The 20,575-nt window shown below is 40.1% G+C and overlaps 1 protein-coding gene across 19 annotated transcripts in view; it reads right to left on the bottom strand.

Moving 5' to 3' along the window:
- PLEKHA6 (pleckstrin homology domain containing A6) overlaps nucleotides 1-20,575 on the bottom strand; it is a 1,822,600-nt gene that overhangs the window by 438,482 nt on the left and 1,363,543 nt on the right. For all 19 annotated transcript variants that reach the window (XM_044076969.1, XM_044076965.1, XM_044076964.1 and 16 more), the window contains one exon: nucleotides 500-572. In XM_044076969.1, coding sequence (XP_043932904.1) covers nucleotides 500-572 — 73 coding nt within the window. The remainder of the gene's footprint in view (nucleotides 1-499; nucleotides 573-20,575) is intronic.

The raw sequence follows: 20,575 nt of genomic DNA on the forward strand, positions 1-20,575 counted from the left end.
GCCTGATGCACAACCTTCAACGAAGGTACACCCATTCACGCATGTCTCCATGCAGAAGACGCTCTAGCTGAGAATCGAACCGGACAGCATCTTATTGTGAGGTGACAAAGCTACCGCAGCACCACCACCACGGTTTCAAGAGAGTACTTAACTATATTACAGACCTGTTCAAATCAAGCCATACCCTACATCAAGGCTCTTTACCCACTGCCACAATAACCACATGATTAGTTACACTGTATCACAGACTGACAGCACTGCTTCAGATGTCAGTGTTTAATAAAGAAAAAATGTAGCGATGACATTCACATTTTGTTGTTTTAGCTACTGGTCCTTTATGCAGCAGGTAAATAAATAGGTGGATCTGAGACGTTATGATGACAGCATCACTGATGAGCACATTGTACTCCTTACACCTACTGTGCACTAGATTACTATTGTTCATGCATTTACACCATTCTTTGATTTTAAAAGAGGCCATTAAAACATTGCTGCATACCTTTGTAATAGTAGAGACAGTGATCGACAAGGACGAACCACCGCTTGTTCCACTGTTTCACACCCGAACTGGCCTGGGGGGTAGAAGAGGCAGACAAACTTACAATCATGCAATTATTCAATTAGAAAAACTGAAGAAGCCATAAATGTTTAACAGAAAGAGTGGCGACACAAAGGCAAGACCCAGACTTTAACACCTTCCTTCTCACAGCTGAAATGAGATGCAACTTAAGGGCTGCAAAGGGTGTGTATTAGTCTGTTTACTCATTCTCCCTAAGGCTGCATAGTTTCTAGCATGACTGCATTCTTACAAGGAGATGTCCATGTACAAAATAAAAACACAATCACTATTTTAAAACAAGGTATTGCGCTGTTTTTTTTGTTCTATCTAACTTTTAATAAGTTTTTGAGATAAGCCAAAATACATACACGTGCTGTCCTTTAGGGTACACCAGCTGAAACTAACATACCAGATTTCATTATATACAAGAATAAAGTATTTATATATTTTGATAATAAAGTGACCATATAACACCCAACACCTATTATACAACTCACACAGAATTTACAGTCTTAATACCCATTAACCAAATAGCACAGCCACAAAAATACAGCAGTACAGACACGACATTTCTGTACAACAGATTAACTTGCTACTTCTGTTTCCTGTTACTTGCTCATCATTTTTTGCTTGTTTATTTAATTTCAGTTATACTGGAGTAAACTAAAACATAAATCTATTTGCATGTGCAGTTAAGCTTTCAAATTGGGCGCCTAAAGACATTTCAGCTTAGGTCTAATCTCATGTTTTATTCTATATCTCGCTTCAAGGCTTCCCTGTCACTGATCTTTATCAATCTACCAGTCATTTATTACCAACTGTGACAGCTTAGGGCCTTGCAGACACTTTCGACTGATAAACTAATAACCAGCTGCACCATGATTTCCAGAAAGTACTGAGCTATGTGTTTACAAATGCAGTTTTCCGATCATTATGCCGTACATGTAGTCAAACTGTTATATGTCTGTGATAAACAAAGTGTACATTATCAGTGATGGAAAAACAGTATGGCCTTTAACAGCATCTCAATAATTTTACATTCCGATAACTGAAATATTAATCTGAGCAGAACTTATTTTCAGCAAAGTTCTGGAAAGAGTAAGTCCACATGTAGTAACAAAAGGTGCAGTGATAAAAAATATATACTCATTAAAATACTATTTAATAAAGTAAAAGATAATAGATTTCAGCTAATAAAGGCTGCAGACTAACTTTTAACAACCTGAGGTAGGAGAAAGTACAGTTGTAGAAAATCTTATTACCATAACAGTAGATGTCCTTCTCTTCACTGGTGCAGTATTCTTTAGCTAAGGGATCTCCTGGCAAGGATAGCCCAACATTCCAACATCCAGCCAGTATACCAAAGGCTTTAGATCTTGTATGTGCCATACATCACATGTGTGGTCCCTTCACAGGACATGGGGCATAAAGGTGATATATGAACGCAGTTACCCAGAACTGAATTGTTCCAGTAGAGAACAGTCTCCATAGGGCAATAAGGTGGTCATGCACATCCAAAAAGAGAAAATGCAGATGGAAAACGGGGACCCATAACCAGGAAGGTAACCAATCCAAAATCCAAAAGAAAAAAGGGATAGACGGAGGGAGCAAATACTGCAATGGTGAAGAGAAGGACATCTACTCTTATGGTAAGATTTTATACAACTGTACTATGTCCTTCTGTATCACTGATGCAGTATTCTTCACCTGAGGGATCTCCTGCCAAGGATAGCCAAACATCCAGCCAGTATACCAAAGCCTTTAGTTCTTACAGGTGTTGTATGTCACATGTATGCTTCCCATGCCAGGGGTAGGGCATAAAGGTGACATACAGACACTCACACTACCAGGAGGAACAGAATGACCTTAGGGAAAAGGAGAATGTGCATCCAGAAGGGGGAAAAAAAGGAAAAAGATGAGCCCCTCTGCCAGAAGGGCAACAGCTACAACAGAAGGGGTAGAAGGGAAGGAGCAGATACTGCAACAGTGAAGAAGAAGACATCTACTGTTATGGTAAGATTTTACACACTGTACTATGTCCTTCCATATCACTGCTGCATAATTCATAACCTAAGGGAGAGTACAAGAGCTGAAAGGGAAGCCTGGGAGGAGGAAGGCACAAAAAAGCCCTCTACAAACCCATGCAGGATAGCCCTGGCAAAGCCTGCCCTGGCCCTGGAAACAACATTTAACTTGCAAAGCTTAGAGAAAATATGAACAGAGGACCTAGTAGGATGGAAATGGTATCCAAACCCCGCAAAAAAGCACCCAAGGAGGCAACTGCCTAGTAGAATGTGTTTTTACAGACAAGTAAAGACATTTTCCATGAAAAGAATTACAAAACAAAATGGCCTCATAAATTCAGGAGGAGGTAGTTTGCTTAGAAACAGCCATACCCAAAGTCCTGAGAGGAATGGAAACAAAAAGCTGTTCAGATTTATGAATAACTTTAGTTTAATCCAAATAATATCTGAGCTGTCTATGTAAATCCAAAGTGTGAATAACCTTCTTACTGGCAAACTGCAGAGAAGGAAAAAAAGAATAAAAATGAATAGACTATTAAGGGACAACTCAATGACTACCTTGGGCATAAAAGAAGGATTAGTATGAAGAGACACCATGTCTCTGTTGAAAACAAAACAGGAGTAACCATGAGAGCCTGAGGTTCATACACTCCCTTTGCTGAAGTGAGAACCCAAAAGAGAATGGTCTTCCAAGTACGGTGTTGTAAGGAAGCTGACAAAGCAGGCTCAAAAGGATCCCAAGTCAATTTTTCGTGCACAAAACTGAGGTGCCACTAAGGTGGAATAGGCTTCCTGGGATGCCTAATATGGAGAATGCTTTTAAGAAATTGCTTGATCTCAAATCTAGGGGCTAGAGGAGAAGTCAAGGGCAGACAAGCAGAACTTGCTGACAGATGAGTTTTAACTGAAGAATATGTCATCCCAGCATGGAGCAGATCACACAAATAAGAAAGAAATGGAGGAACCTCCACAGATAGGGGATTTTGATGGTGAGAGAGGTACCAGATAGAACATGTCTTCTATTTTGACATGTATGATTTCCTTTTAGTGGGTTGCTTGGCCTCCTCATACCCCAAGGCACATCATCAGAAAACAGGTGCATGAAAGGGATCAAAATCCTACCATCCACAGTGTTAGTTGAAGAGTGGACATGTGAGGATGGATAACAGATCCCTTTTCTTGTGTGAGAAGGTCCAACCAGTGACATAACCTTTGATGATTGCCCCAGGCCAAGTGAGAAAGAAGGGGTGACCAATGCTGTCAGGGCCAAAGGGGATTCAGTAACAAGATTTTGGGAAAGTCATGCCTGACCTTGTGCAAGACTCATGGTAAGAGAGAAAAGGGGGACATACAGAAACATCCCCTTCCAAAGAAAAGTCATGGTGTTCATTTTCCAAGCCAGAGGACTTGAAACTCTCAAACAAAATAGAGGATGCTGTCTGTTCAGAGTGGAAGCAAGAAAATCAACCCAAGGAATACCCCAGTGATGGACAATGACCAGGAACACATATCTGTGAAGTATCCATTTGTGAGCTGGTGTGCTGCACCTGCTCAAACTGCTAGTAGACTGTGCTCTGAGGGAATGTAAACTGCTTGAAGAGTCATCTGATATCGGATAGTAATAATCCAGATCTAAGGAGCTAGTCTGCAGAGAAGATAGGACTTTGTGCTCCCTTGCTTGTTGTCATACCTCACCACTGTGGTATTGTCCATGAAAACATTGAGGGATCCGGGATTAAAGAGGGGAATGAAAGCTTGTAAAGCCAGAAGCAAAGCCCTCCTTTATACTGACGAGATCTGACTTTTGATGAGGAGGCCATAGTCCCTGAACCTTCAAGAGGCAGTAGAGAGGTCAAAGAGCAAAGCATAGAACTGAAAATGGAAGTAAGGGACAGAGAAACTTAAAATTCCTGAAGAGGGGATGGATGGAGATGTGAAGATATGCACCCATTAGATGCATAGATACCAGAAAGGCCTGAGGTTGAAGCAGAGAAAATAATGTCTGCAGAAATAACATCCAGAAAGAAGGAATCTTGAGGAAGGCGCTCAGCCTGGAAAGATCCAGACTTAGACTCCATGTGCCCTCCTTTCGTGACCAAACACATCCTGGAAAAAAACACCTTCCCTAGTTTGGCAGGAAGTATGGCTTGAATGGTGCCCTGAACCAAAAGAGAGTGAAGGACCTCGGAAAAGAGAGCTGTTCCTGAGGAGGCTGAGGAATGCCTGAAAGGGAGGAAGGGACTTCCAAACCATAAAATATTCCTGATGGATAATAGAGACTTCACACTCAAGACACAAACTAACTGTAGTGAACTACGTCTGGTAGACCAAACAATCCAAAAACAGCATACAGCAATTAGTAGAAACGCTTGATTTATTTACATCCAACAAAGCTTTCAGGAAAAAGTCCCTTCATCAGTGTTCGATTGACATTTTAAACCACATGGTATATATACCTTAATACAAGTAACACATGACACAGCAAACAAATGCATTCTTAAAATTAATTAAATATGCAAATTTCTTTAAAGACATCCTTATTTTTGTGAACACATTTTAAAAATATATATTCATAGCAAATATTTATTTATACTGCTTCTGTTTATTCACCAAAATAGGTTTTATTGTATTCATGTTATTCAGCCCTGGATACTTGTCAGCTTCCAACATAGTAATCCACTTATATTCTGCCACGTCCAGCTTATTTATCATATCCCCTCCTCTGACATTCTTCTGTATTATTTCTAACACTTTAAACTTAAAAATATGCGTATCATTGTTATCAGTGATATGCCTGGCTAACACATTGCTATCTACCTTCCTTTTATCTCGGATTTGAACGCCCATGGCCAGCACATATGCAAATATAGTATTACATGACTGGGAATGGGAATTTATAAATAATGCTAATAACCCTTTCAAAGACAATGTATGATTTTATCAGCATTTTGTGGATGATTTTTTTTTTTTATAATTTGGAAGGGATCTGTGAATGACTTGAATATTTTTGTTCAATATCTAAATGATGTCACTTCTTTTTTGAAGTTTAAAATGACTCATTCCAATGTAGATATTGTGTTTTTGGATGTCCATTTAATTAAAGAACAGGGTTAGCTCACTACAACTGTGCATAAGAAGGATATACAAGTTAATAGATATACACATGCTAAGAGCATGCATAGTAGGCATGTTTTTAATGGTATAGTGAAAGGGCAGTTTTTGAGAACTAGTAAGCTCAATACAGATGAGGCTAGATGTAAGGAACAAATGGAACAACTAGGTTGTGATTTTGTAGATAGGGGTTATAATACTGAATTGGTAAGGAATATTATGCACGATACCCTAAAAAACAGGTTGCATCAGGTGTGCCCTGTGTTTGGAGAGAAGGCAGTGGCAGCTCTGACATCTGAGGACAAAAATATTGAAACTGGTTTAGTAAGATATATTACCACTTACACGACTAGAGTTAAACAAGTAGAAAGCATTATTCACAAGCATTGGCGGACATTAATGACCATGCAAAAGCTGGTCCCAATATTGGGGCGTACACCAAGATTCACTTATAGAAATAGTTTGAGTATGAAAAGGCAATTATGTTATAAAGATTTTAAAAAGAACATATGCATTCCTAGAATAACTAGATATGGAACTGTTTCATGTAAGGGATGTAGTTGTAAGAATTTTTGTGAAGAACAATTCTTTGAGAATCCTACAACAAATATTAAATATGAAATTAGATGTCAGGCAAATTGTAATACTATGTTTATTGTTTACTTAGGAACATGTGTAAAATGTAGATGTTTCTATGTAGGAAAATGCTCTAGACATTTAAGGGATCAGATAATTGAGCATAAATCCGAGATAAAAGGGAGGTAGAGGCCAATGTGTTAGCCAGGCATATTACTGATAACAATGATACGCATATTTTTAAGTTTAAAGTGTTAGAAATAATACAGAAGAATGTCAGAGGAGGGGATATGATAAATAAGCTGGACGTGGCAGAATATAAGTGGATTACTATTTTGGAAGCTGACAAATATCCAGGGCTGAATAACATGAATACAATAAAACCTATTTTGGTGAATAAACAGAAGCAGTATAAATACATTTTTGAAATGAATATATATTTTTTAAAATGTGTTCATAAAAATAAGGATGTCTTTAAAGAAATTTGCATATTTAATTAATTTTATAGGTTCATAGATTAGTACTAGGCTAACTACCCTTGTGGGCCATTTCAAGCCTAGCCAATTAACCCATGTGAGAATCAAACCCTGCACCTTGTGTCTGTAATGTAAACACCTTAACCATTATGCCATCCTCCCACTCCTTAAGAATGTATTTGTTGGCTGTGTCATGTGTTGCTTGTATTAAGGTATATATAGCATGTGGTTTAAAATGTCAATCAAACACTGATGAAGGGACTTTTTCATGAAAATTTTGTTGGATGTAAATAAATCGAGCATTTCTACTAATTGGTGTATGCTTTTTTTGGATAATGGAGAGACCCCACGAGTCTAAAGTGGTTCATAGTCAATTTGGAAGAGACAGGGACAAGGGAACGTAGCTGAGGGAAGGAGAAAGCAAACTGACAAATAACACCTGGCCTACCCTGGAAAGCAGGTTTCTGTAAGGCAGGAGTCTGAGTAGACTTAGAAAAATGCACACACGTACAACCCTTTTTGCCCTTAGGAGAAGGATGACATTGCCTACAAACAAAAGCAGACTTAGAGGGATAATTCCTTTGCAATTTGGGAATAGGAGAAACAAAATATGTTTTAGCTTCTGAAAGGCTTTACCCTTGGTTTGGCTTGACTTGAAAAGTTCAGCTGCAGCAGATCCAAAAATATTTTTATTAACCAAAGGAACATCCAAAAGTTTGGTCTTAAAGTCATCAGGCAAAGCCTGAAGACAAAGCCAAGAATAACTTCTCATAATTGAACCAAAGACAGCAGCCCTGGAAGAAGCTTCAGTTGCATCATAGCTGCATTTGATTGAGTGGCAGGCAACTTGAGACATAAAGCCCTGCAGGGAAAGTGCTAAATCCTTCCCCGTTGAGTCAGGAAGGTCACAGACTAGTCTTAGAAACCTGAGAAAGGAGGGTCAAAACATAACTGGTCGTATGAGTCTGGTAGTTGATGGCTCTAAAGGATAAAGTGCTAGCAGTGTAAACTTCCTTGCCAGCCTTTCCATAGCCCTATTATCCTTATCAGAAGGCAACAGCTTGGTAGAGGGAAATAACTTGGATGGCCTGTCAGAGAAGACTGACACTACAGAAGGATCAGCAGTGGGGCATTTACAAAGAAATGTGCACTCCTCAGGCACTTTATAGAACTTTATAGAGTCTATCTGATTTATTACGTGCAAGGGGCTGAAAGTCAGGTGCTATTGATGCTATTGAAAAAGTATCCAGAAGGGCATCCAGAACAGGAGGAACAGCAGAAGGCTTAGGAAAGTCCATCTGTAGGAGCTCATAACATCTTTTCTGAATACCAGAGACTTTTAAACAATCCCACTTAAAAAAAAAAATCCATCATACTGGCAATGGCATCCCCAAAGGAGAGATCCTCGGGGGGAGGGCGGGTTCTGGACTTTAGATTCCACCTCCTCTTGTGAACCGTAGTCCAAAGGGGAAGGAATTTGGGAAGAGTAAGCCAAAGAGTCTTCCCCTAAGTCCAGGTCCAAATCCAAGGAATCCAAATCCCTAGGCTTCTTGACTGGAGTGGGAGACCAGGGAGGAGCAGACACAGAGACCCCTTGAGGAGGCTTCAAGGCCATCAAAGCATTAAATAAACCCAGAGTGAAATTCTACCATTCATGTTGGGGATTCTTAATGAGGGGGGAAATATGCTAAGAGTTTTGTTTCTTTTTCTGCACAAAACACCTTTGGAGGGTCAGACTCCTGGCGAGACTCAATAATGGTTGTATTCATCTCATCCAAAAAGGAAAAAGGTCAGTGTGGGAGTCAGATTCTCCTCCATAAGATCTGAGGAATCCCGCTTGGTATTTCTGATATTATCAGCAGAGGTTCCCCCACAACATCAGGTACAGATGTTTGAAAAGCCTCCAAGGATGTGTGAGAAGATGAATCCATGCCGGTATCCTGATGGGTCATGGCAGAGGAATCCAAAGCAACCACTGAAAGGCCCTTAGGGCTTTAACCATCCTCAAGAAAGACATCCAGGAGATGCTGGACAGCAGCCAAATCAGACCTAACTTTTTTGATCTTCTTCTTGGCAGACAGCTGGCTCTCAGGATGGCAGGATTTTACCATAGCACCCGAAGCCAACAACTTAAGACGGTGGTTCTCCAGGTATATGGACAAGGAGGAAAGACAACTACGAATGGTCTAAGGCATAAATGCTTGGCAGATAGAGCACTGTGTATGATCGTGGGAAGCACTCTAACAGAATAAACACTGGTCGTGGTGGTCTTTATGAGGACTCTGCCTCCCACACTGATATTTTTCCTTTTTGGATGAGATGAGCACAATAATCACAAAAACAACAGAAGAAAGAGAAGAAACCCCAATGGGGCACTTATCTGAAATCATGGCTTGGTAACCAGCACAGAAGAAGGGCATTCATACTGATGCTTAAGAAAGGTGTTCAAACTGGTAGCAAAGAAGTTCTAAGTGTGTGCATCTGTATGTCACCTTTAGGGGAGTATACATGTAACATACGATGCCTATAAGAACTAAAGGCTTTTGTATACTCACTGGATGTTGGGCTATCCTTGGCAGGAGATCCCTTAGGTAAAGAATACTACAACAGTGACATAGAAGGGCATCAGTTAATACATATTTTTCTTAAATCTTTTCAAATGTTACTGACACATAAGACAGTCCAGTAATGGTTCATATCCTTTTGATTAAAATGCAAACCACTTTCTCCCAGTACCAGAGAGGACAGATCAGTCTCCATAATGCACAACTAAAGTACTTCATCCTTCACTTTCATTTTTACAGAAGTAAACTAGGTATAAAGTTTAAAGAAATCACACTGAGCTACCTTCAGCTGGAATGATTTGTTGAGAACAAACAAATGACACTACTACCTGGCCAGATAGAAAGTAACATTTCTTTTTTCTTTTCAATTCCAGATTTGGAGGTGGTGACACTGCTGTCTTTTTCCACAGAGTACTTTAGGTTGCATCAAAGTTGGACCCTCAAAAAGTTTTTTTTTCAAACTAGATACAACACTAAACAGCTTTCTCTTTTTTCATCCTTTTAAATCTATGCAGTTTGGTGCTTTTCAAAGTTCAGCACAGTCAGTTAAAACTGCATTTTTAATAGTTATACACTAACAATATAAATATCCCCAAATGGAGCCCATCTGCCAGTTATCTGTGTACCATCAGCAGGTTAAAGCATGGCACCATAGAACTGGCACAGCACACTTTGCCACCACTGCACTGGCAGGGCACACTGTGCCACCACTGCACCAGCAGAACAATCTATAACATCACTGCACTGCACTACAGGATACACCATGCCACCAATACACTAGCAGAACACACGGTGCCATCACTGCACTGCCAGGACACACTGTGCCACCACTGCACCAGCAGAACAATCTATAACATCACTGCACTGCACTACAGGATACAGCATGCCACCAATACACTAGCAGAACACACGGTGCCATCACTGCACTGCCAGGACACACTGTGCCACCACTGCACCAGCAGGATACACCATGCCACCATTGCACAGGCAGAACAATCTAACATTACTGCACTGCAAGATACACCATGCCACCACTGTATCAGCAGGACAATCCATGCCACTACTGCACTGGCAGTACAATCCATGCCACCACTGTACTAAGAGACCAAGTCAAGTTCCCAGTGTTCCAGCAGGTTAAACCATGCTGCATCTGTAGCAACAGATCAAACCATACAATCAATGTACCTGCAGGCCAAGTAATGTCAATACTACATCCCAAGGCCAAACCATGCTGCACTGTACTCAGAGAAACAAATACATACTGGACCTGGAAGTTAAACAATGCCACCACTTCATTGGCAGGCCAGAATATGTTATCACAGCATCAACTGATCAAACCATTCAACTGTACCTACAGGACTACTGGTTGTGATAGAAACTGATGAAGGCAACTGGCATCAACCTGGGGGGGATGCATAAAAAATATGAAATGTCTAAGTATTTTCTGTCCTCCTTACTAAGAATGATTTTCAAGTCCCACCTATCATTAATACTGCAGTTAGACCAGTAACACAGCTATGTTGGAGTGAAGGGGGCAGCCACCCTGTGTGTAAAGTGTTAAAGGACAAGACTGGCAGATAACTTCTCAGAAGTACAATACCATCATTCATTTTTATACAGGCATTTCTAAATGCTGGGATAGCATTGAACATTTCCAATACTGCGCTGCGCTTGCTTCAGTGTTTTGTGTGTGGTACAACTTGTAGCAAGCTGCTCAGACAGAGTTAGTGTATAAACAGACCTGGTGAGAAGCTCCAGATTGGGAAATTGAATTTTTTTTTGGCTCATCTTCAACACAGTGTTGAGGGCTGCCAGATGGAGTGGCACTGGACACTAGATAAGCCAGCTATGGCTCTGGGCAGGAGCATTGCAACCATCCAAACATATGATCTTTAAATCCAGAAACATAAATGCCCAGGGCTGACCCCTTATAAAAATTGTTAGTTCCCAAGGAATACTTAAACTCTAGGTTCCTGCCAGCTTACAACTTTTTCTGTCCAACAAACCAAGCGGACTGTTGTTTTCATGATACCAGTTCCTCGGAGGTTTCTTTCTAACTTATAATACCTTTATGTGCTACAAAGGCATGTCAAATGGCAGATATTTTGTAAAGGTCTGCCAAGGAATTGCACAGTTGTTAAGCAAGAAAAGATACAATGTTATCCTTTATAAAATACATCATGCATGCCCAGAGTTATAGGCCTGTGTGCTTTCCTAAGAATAAATAGTATGTAGGACAAAGCACAGGCTAATGCAAGATGGTCTGGATGACTCAACAAAAGATTAGACTTTACTTTTCAGGAGATATGGTCTCCAGTGCAGTTGTATGATGAAATCCAAACTCAATAGGAGATAACACAAAAGACAGGACACAGTGTGCCAAAGAAAATCTTATGATGTTGAAGAAAGAGGACCTGTTGAAAAGAATAACCCAGTGTGCTAGACACCTTTGTTTTCGTTTGGAATTGGTTTTCCCTTCTTTATCCTGTTTATCAGAATCCCCCAGCTCTGACTACTGCACTCACCTTAGTCAAGCTCCTGCCTAGTTATTTTGTCTCTTACCCACACACACACACACACACACACACACACACACATATATATATATATATATATATATATATATATATATATATATATATATATATATTTTTTTTATAGCTAGATAGTGTGGAATGCATTAGCATTATCATGCAGGTGTGTGCTTGTGATGATGTGAGGTATTGCCAGCTATGCCAGGAGAAGTAGAGCAGAGGATGTGTAATATATGCCAGCATAGCTAGCTGGAATTTTGTAAATAATTAAACATCATTTGTATATCAAACTAATCTGTACAGGTGCTTGTGTTTAAAATGTATTTGTAAAGCTGCTTGCATTAAAAATGCACCAACAGTGGGTTCTGCTGGGCAGAAAAGAAATACACATGTATGTCAGGCTTTAATGTAATTGTTGAAATTAATATATTGTAACAGAGGATACTGGAAGAGAAGAGGTTAATCTCAGTCCAACTAACTTCGAGAAATAGTCTGAAATTAAATTTCCTAGTTTAGGCCATAAAGATTGTATCTTACAGTTCTGATTGTAGCCACAGACAAAATGTCTGTGAAAACCAGGACTAGGAATACTACTATATTGTCCTTAGTGGTGCACTAATTGATACCCTGGAAGGGTGGAAGTGTTGAAATGGTTTTATAGCTTCCAGATGCTGTAACACATCCTAGCAAAGCTCTGTGTGTGTGTGTGTGTGTGTGTGTGTGTGTGTGTGTGTGTGTGTGTGTGTGTGTGTGTGTGTGTGTGTGTGTGTGTGTGTGTGTCATAACACATATGTGCTAGATTCTGGTTCGGTTTATAATAAAGGGAGTAGTGTGGGAATCAGAGTCAGATGAGCAGATGTATGTGATGTCATTCTGTAATCCAGCACTGAAATGCTGTTTTAATACCAGATGAGACAGAAGTCTCAGTGGCAGTCTGTTTTTGAAACCTGACAAAAAAGAATCACCTACCCACTTCATCTTGCCTTGCTTTAGTAAGTAACCAGGGAATAGTACTTCTTTAGATTAGTCAAGAAAATATGAGATTAGTTAAGTACTGCTTTTCTGTATCTGCGTGAATCTATCTACCTGTGTTATTTTTAATATTTCCTGTGGCTGAAACTCTGGTGTTTACTGTAAATAGATATTTAGTATTTTCATGTTCTTGTATTATTTATTATTAAATATATTTAAACTTTTCATTGTGGCTGGTCTTTTAGATAATATTTTAACCTTTGAAGGTACTTATATTTATTTGGTGACACTGTGGTTGCTCCTGAAAGCGTTGCTGTTTGGTCAACATTACCATTGGTATTAATATTAATTTCACTCAGTATAATTGGGTACCCTTGTAAGAGCCTTAAAGTTGCTGGCTTTGGAGTGTTCTGGTAGCAGTACCTACCTTATCGTTTGAGCAGAGGGGGCATACTAGTAAATATGTGCCAGACTTTCCCAAGTGTGTGTGTGTGTGTGTGTGCGTGTGTGTGTGTGTGTGAGAGAGCTACTTGGAGCATGGACAGAGAGTATTGGTTTCAAATACAGGGTGCTGGAGGACTTGGCTTGGAACACTCAGCTGATGACTCAACTCTACAGCTCTGTTGGTGGGGAGTCTTATTTGGGGCCTTGAGTGAGAGATGGAAACCCAGCTCCAGGACAGAGTGTGTTCCCTGTGTGCTCTTATGGAAAATTGTGCTTGGTGCAAACAGATGCATCTGAAAATACTGTGTCTGTCTATTTATTTTCCAAGTGAACATCCCTCACTGGTGTCTATGATGAGGATTGGGACTCCTTGATTACTGGCCCAGAGAAGGGACTTCACAGTGTCAAATGGCACAGTTATGCAGTTGTGTTGAACAGGTCACATGTTCACTTGTGTACATGACTATCAGATTTTCATATCTTGTGAGCTAGTTGATGGATATCTGTGCTGTAACTGTAGATGGTCAGCTGGGAGCCTCAAGCCCCTTTTCTATCAACAAATATAGCAGCTTGTCACACAATATTCAAAATCCTTTCTGTACCATCTGCCTCTCAGTCACTCAAGTATGTTTCTAAATGTAGGTTTATATTACAGCCATTGAAATACCAAACTACAAGTGTCAAATATTATAAAGGCAGATATTTCCATAACTATCATCCTCTCACTATTTATGAACCTCACACACTTTTGTACCCTTCTAATGTACAGAAACAGCAAACAAGCTATTTACAAAAGAGTATTTTAAGAACTGGGTTTCTTTTGATATATCTACAATTATTCATAAGGGAATGGTATAATATTGCACTGATTCTAAGCTGAAGAAAGAAAAACTTGCAAAAAAGCTGGATAGCTTGTGACAGGTTTGGATGTTTCGTCCACAGTTTGTAAAACAGTAATTTTCTAAAGCCTGCACTGATAGCATAGAGGGCTAAAGCCCTGACTACAGCCCTGGTACAATGGGATGAAGCCTTAACTAGAGCTGAAGTGCTTCATGGTGCAGGCAGGAAGGATAGGTGTGCCCATTTTAAGGGGGGGGGGTACCTGGCTTCCAAGACAGCTATAATGTCAGGCTCTGATGGCAGAGTACCAACAAAGTTTAAAAGTTTCCCAGATGACATCTTGTAGATTTGTTTTAAGTAACCATCTTTTGCCATCAGGAAAGATGCAAAATCCTATGGGAGCTATATATTTCAGCTTGCAAAGTGGCACTACAGTCATGTCAGTATGGAATGACTGTCACCTTAACACCCCACACTCAGTGATGCTGTAAATGTTCCATAGTTCTTAGTGCTGTGGTTGTATAGATTCATGTCTTCTGTTACAGTGATGGTTAAAAACAAGTTTTTAACCAAACCACCTCTACCAGAACAACATCAGCAAATCCAATCTGAGCTTTCTTTCCATTAGTAAGGGTGATTATGTTCCTTTATACCCCACCACAAACATTTTTTAAAGATTGAGAAGGTAAGACCACCTGTCAAATATACTTTGCATTGACAGTTGACAAGAAACAACCACTCTTGCAGTCTTCTGAATCTGTCTAATGATTTGACAGGTTTCAAACTATGCTACCACCATACCATTTTGTCAGTTATATAGAACACTAGTGGCATTTAATGTTCTTCATTATCACCATATTTGACAGTGTGCACCCTCAAATGCTTAATTGATTAACATAGTGGATACAGTAATGCATTTCAATGTACTGCTGTCATACACTTCACACTCTTCCTAGCAAGCAGTTTAATGACAATTATTTTTTCACTCAATCTGTCCTTCTACCTTCTGTTTACTTTATATTTCTTGACTTTGAGGCAAACTGAAAGAAATAATGGCCACAGTACTGCATTTCAGCTTGCTTCAGCCCAAAATATGTATCCCCTTATGATACATTTCTAATACTGATCAAGCAATGTCTTTTTAATTTCACAGAATCTGTCTCCCTGCCAACTAAACATCTGTCTCCACAAGTGTGCAAAACAACACACTTCATTCATCATTCATTCTCTAGTATTTGCTTGTTGTATCTATTTCAGAGAGAGATGAGAGCCCAAGAAGTCTTTTACAGATTACTTAAATCTGTAGATAATTCCACAATTGTATAGATAAGTAATGCATACTATCTTAATGCTTTTAATGATGGCAAATGCCTACTTGGTGGTACTGTAATTGGTCTATTTGGCTAAGTGAAGAAATCCAATGTTAGCTTTTGGTTGTCTGCAGCACTTATAGTAAGCTGCCTAGTACACATCCACAACTACTTATTCAATACCAGCAGTAAAAAGCAAGAAAGTAGTGGGTGCACCCTTAAATTACAACCAAGTAAACTGACTCAATTTTATGAATAAATTGTTTATGTTTAATGTGAAGAAATTAGGCACCGTCATTTATGCTAGCATGTCTGGCTAAAGTTTTTGTACATAATTTCAGATTAACATGTATTATATGTTAGCATGACTAGCTTTGATATTGTAAATAAGTTCTTACATGTTGATTTCTACTCTGTTTGTACAGAATGTTTTAAAGACTTGAATAGTGGTCCTTTACATTTCTAACTGATCATATTTGTGAAGAAGATTCTAAATGCAGACTGTCTCAGAACCAGCTGATCTGCAGATGATGTCATTGGAATGTTGACAGTTGCTGTGTGTTACTGTCAAAGGCTGAAAGACAGGAAGGAACTTTAGTAAACAGCTGTTGGGGGATTTTCAAAATATGAAATGAAATTTAGAACTGGAACAGTTGCGACAGTTAGGCTAGTCTATAAAAGAGCCTGCTGAAGACAGTTGCTAGTTGCAGTTGTTCACAGTTGTACTGTGCAGTGGATACCCAAAAGAACTCACCAAAGACTGTAAGGCCACCATTGCTCTGTTGTAATAATTTAGTTTAGATCAGGGACAGTGGTCTTTAGTCATATAGGAAAATTATAACTAATCAGAGTTTCTCTAAATGTTGGATTTATATCCTATAGTATTGATTTAAATTTCCTGGTGATTGAGTTATGTTTGTTTATTGGAAATTACTGTTTTATAATTTTATTTTGCTCATTATTAAATATTTTTATTAACTTACATTGTGGCTGGTCAATAGTGTTTTCTTTACTAATTTGAGAGTGCTTATACCTGCTTTGATAACTCCCTGGGCCATCAGAAAGTCTGGCTGCTTTAGGTCATTTGCTATCATTTGTTTTAATATCCAGTTTTCATAATTGGACATCCTCTTAAAAGGGCATGTAGGCTCTTTGACTGGTGGCAGCATGTTACCATATTATTTTGGGGAAGGAGTATAGCTGGAAATCCGTGTCATGCTTTCCCAGAAGTGTTTGGATGTGTGGGATTTAATTTAAGTGTGAGTGTATCAGAGGTCTTAAACTGGGGCATATTGCTCTGAAATGTATAACAAGGAGTTGCATTAAGGGTTGACAGAAGTATACAGTCCATTCTCAGGTTATAGAGCATGTTCCTGTTGTGCTCTTGAGGGAAACTGTGAAATTTTACTCCTGTTTATGTGACAGTCTCATAATGCAGTCAGTAGCAAGGACTGAAGCTCCTTAGTTACTGACCCAGGATAGTAAGGGATGTCATATATTGTTGGAAGTTCGGTGGGATATTATCCGGATGTCATATTTTCCTCTTCAAAACAACACTATAACCAGCTAGATGTACTGTTGCATGCTTACTAACACATTACCCTCTAACACACAAACATTTAAAGTACCAATATATATGCTAGGAAAATTAATTTGTTCCTGCTAGTGTTTTAAACAGATTGGCCAGCTTAAACGAAAAATTAATTAATGAAATAAATAAAAGGTGGAGTGTAGAGAACAGCTCTGACAAATAATTATCAAGGAGGATGCAAATGAGGCAGTGTTGAGAAGGTTGTTGGATGTTTTTCCCACCTATTTGCTTCTTCGTGTAGTGGGCAAGCAATTCAGACTGCAATATTAATACTCATGAGAAATGCTGTTTCTGCCAGTCCCAGCATGCAACATTACTCAGCACAGTAATGCAGAGTAAATACAAAAATAGAGCTGTTTTGAATCATGATTATGTCCTAATAGGCTACGGGCGTGATTAACCCAGCATCTGCATTTCTTCATGCCAGCCCCAAGCCTGGATAAATGGGCAGGGTTACATCAGGAATGGCATCTTGTGTAAAACTTTTGCCAAATGATATATGCAGACAACAATACAGATTTCCATACCAGATCGGTCAAGGCCCATGATAGCAATGACCGCCACCAGCACTGTTAGCCAACAGGGTGTTGGTGGAAATTGGGCTACTGTTGGCCGAAGGAGAAGGACAAGAAGAAGGGGGAAGGCATGACAGAAGGCAGGAAGAGAGGAGGCTGGTTAGGAGTGTGGTAATGAGGGCAGGAACTTTGAATGATGCCATTATGACTGGTATAGGGAGAGAGCTAGCTGATATGATGGAGAGAAGGAAAGTTGATATACTGTGCATGCAAGAGACCAGATGAAAGGGGATTAAGGCTATGTGTACTGGAGGTGGATTCAAATTGTTCTATTGTAGTGTGGATGGGAGAGGAAATGGGGTAGGGGTTATCCTGAAGGAACAATATGCCAAGAGTGTTTTGGGGGTGAAAAGAGTGTCAGCTAAAGTGATGTTTATGAAGCTGGAAATTGATGGTGTGAAGATGAATGTTGTTAGTGCATATGCTCCGCAAGTTGGGTGTGTGATGGATAAGAAAGAAAAATTTTGGAGGTAGTTGGATGAAGTGGTGTTGAGTGCACCCAAGGGTGAGAGAGTGGTGATTGGACTGGATTTCAATGGGCATGTTGGTGAAGGGAACAGAGGGGATGAGGAAGTGACGGGTAGGTATAGTGTTAAGGAGAGGAATGCAGAAGGTCAGATGGTAGTGGATTTTGCAAAAAGGATGGACATGGCTGTGGTGAATACATATTTTTAAGAAGAGGGAGGAGCATAGTGTGACATACAAGAGTGAAGGAAGATACATCCAGGTGGATTATATCCTATGTAGGAGGGCCAGTCTGAAAGAGATTGGGGGCTGTAAAGTGGTGGCCGGGGAAAGTGTAGTTAGACAGCATAAGATGGTGGTCTGTAGGATGACGCTGGTGATCAAGAAGAGGAGGAGGAGTGTGAGAGCAGTGCCAAGGATCAGATAGTGGAAGCTGAAAAAGGGTGACTGTGAGGTGGAGTTCAGGGAAGATTGAAGAGTTACCAAATAGTTGGGTAACTACAGCAGAGCTGGTAAGGGAGACAGCTAGAAAGGTGCTTGGTGTGACATTTGGACAGAAGAATGACAAGGAGATCTGGTGATGGAATGAGGAAGTACAGGACAGTATACAGAGAAAGAGGTTGGTGAAGAAGTGGGATTGCCAGAGAGATGAAGAAAGTAGACAGGAGTATAAGGAGATGAGGTGCATGGTGAAGAGAGAGGTGGTGAAGGCTAAGCATAAGGGATATGGAAAGTTGTATGAAATGTTGGACACTAAGGAGGGAGAAAAGAACCTGTACTCATTGACTAGACAGAGGGACTGAGCTGGGAAAGATGTGCAGCAGGCAAGGGTGATAAAGGATAATGAGGGAAATATACTCACAAGTGAGGAGACTGAGTTGAGCAAATGGAAGGAGCACTTTGAGGAGCTGATGAGTGAAGAGAATGAGACAGAAAGAAGGTTGGATGATATGTGAATAGTGAATCAGGAAGTGCAACAGATTAGCAAGGAGGAAGTAAGGACAGCTATGAAGAGGATGAAGAATGGAATGGCTGTTGGTCCAAATGACATACCTGTGAAGCATGAAGATGTTTAGAAGAAATGGCAGTGGAGTTTTTAACCAGATTATTTAATGAAATCTTGGGACATGAGAGGATGCCTGAGGAGTGGAGAAGAAGTGTTTTGGTACTGATTTTTAAGAATAAGGGTGATGAGCAGAGTTTATCAGTCACAGCATGAAGTTATGGGAAGGAGTAGTGGAAGCTAGGTTAAGAAGGGAAGTGATGATTAGTGAGCAGCAGTATGGTTTCATGCTGGGAAAGAGCACTAAAGATGTGATGTTTGCTCTGACAGTGTTGATGGAGAAGTATAACAAAGGTAGAAGGAGTTGCATTGTGTCTTTGTAGACTTAGAGAAAGCATATGACAGGGTGCCTAGAGAGAAGTATGCAAGAATTGGTACAGGATATGTACAAGGGTAGTGTAACAGTGGTGAGGTCTGTGGTAGGAGTGACAGGTGTGTTTAAGGTGGAGGTGGAATTAAATGAAAGATCAGCTCTGAGCCCTTGCTTATTTGCAGTGGTGATGGACAGGTTGACAGGCGAGATCAGACAGGAGTCCGTGGACTATGGTGTTTGTGGATGACATTTGTAGTGAGAGTAGGGAACAGGTTGAGGAGACCCTGGAGAGGTGGAGATATGCTCTAGAGAGGAGAGAAATGAAGGTCAGCAGGACTAAGATGGAACATGTGTGTGTTAATGAGAGGGAGGACAAAGGAATGGTGAGGATGCAGGGAGTAGAGTTGGCGAAGGTGGATGAGTTTAAATACTTGGGATCAACAGTTCAGAGTAATGGTGAGTGTGGAAGGAAGAGGAGATTACAAGCAGGTTGCATTGGGTGGAGAAGAGTGTCAGGAGTGATTTGTAACAGACGGGTACCAGTAAGAGTGAAAGGGAAGGTCTACAAGAGGGTAGTGAGACCAGCTATGTTATATGGGTTGGAGATGGTGGCATTGACAAAAAGGCAGAATTAAAGATGTTAAAATTTGCATTGGGTGTGACGAGGATGGACAGGATTAGGAATCACTATATTAGATGGTCAGCTCAAGTTGGATGGTTTGGAGACAAAGCCAGAGAGATGAGATTGCACTGGTTTGGACATGTGCTGAGGAGGGATGCTGAGTATATTGAGAAAAGGATGCTAAGGATGGAACTACCAGGTAAGAGGAAAAGAGGAAGGCCTAAGATAAGGTTTATGGATGTGGTGAGAAAGGACATGCAGGTAGTTGATGTGACAGAGCAAGATGCGGAGGACAGGAAGAAATGGAAACAGATTATCTGCTGTGTTGACCCATAATGGGAGCAGCCAAAAGAAGAAGAAGGCTAAAGGCATAACTGATTAAAAGAAAAATCAGTTAAAAAATAAATAAGTCACAAAAAAAGCACCAAAGTACCTTTCAAAATCAGAAGCACCCTAGGTGATCACCTCATTTGTACATGCCTAAGGCAAGCCTAGACCAAAGTCTTGCCTTCCGGCATCATATCAACTTTACTAGA

This window comes from Protopterus annectens, chromosome 7.part0 (genome assembly GCF_019279795.1).
Source record: "Protopterus annectens isolate FY-2018-M chromosome 7.part0, PAN1.0, whole genome shotgun sequence".
Classification (NCBI taxonomy): Eukaryota; Metazoa; Chordata; order Ceratodontiformes; family Protopteridae; genus Protopterus; species Protopterus annectens.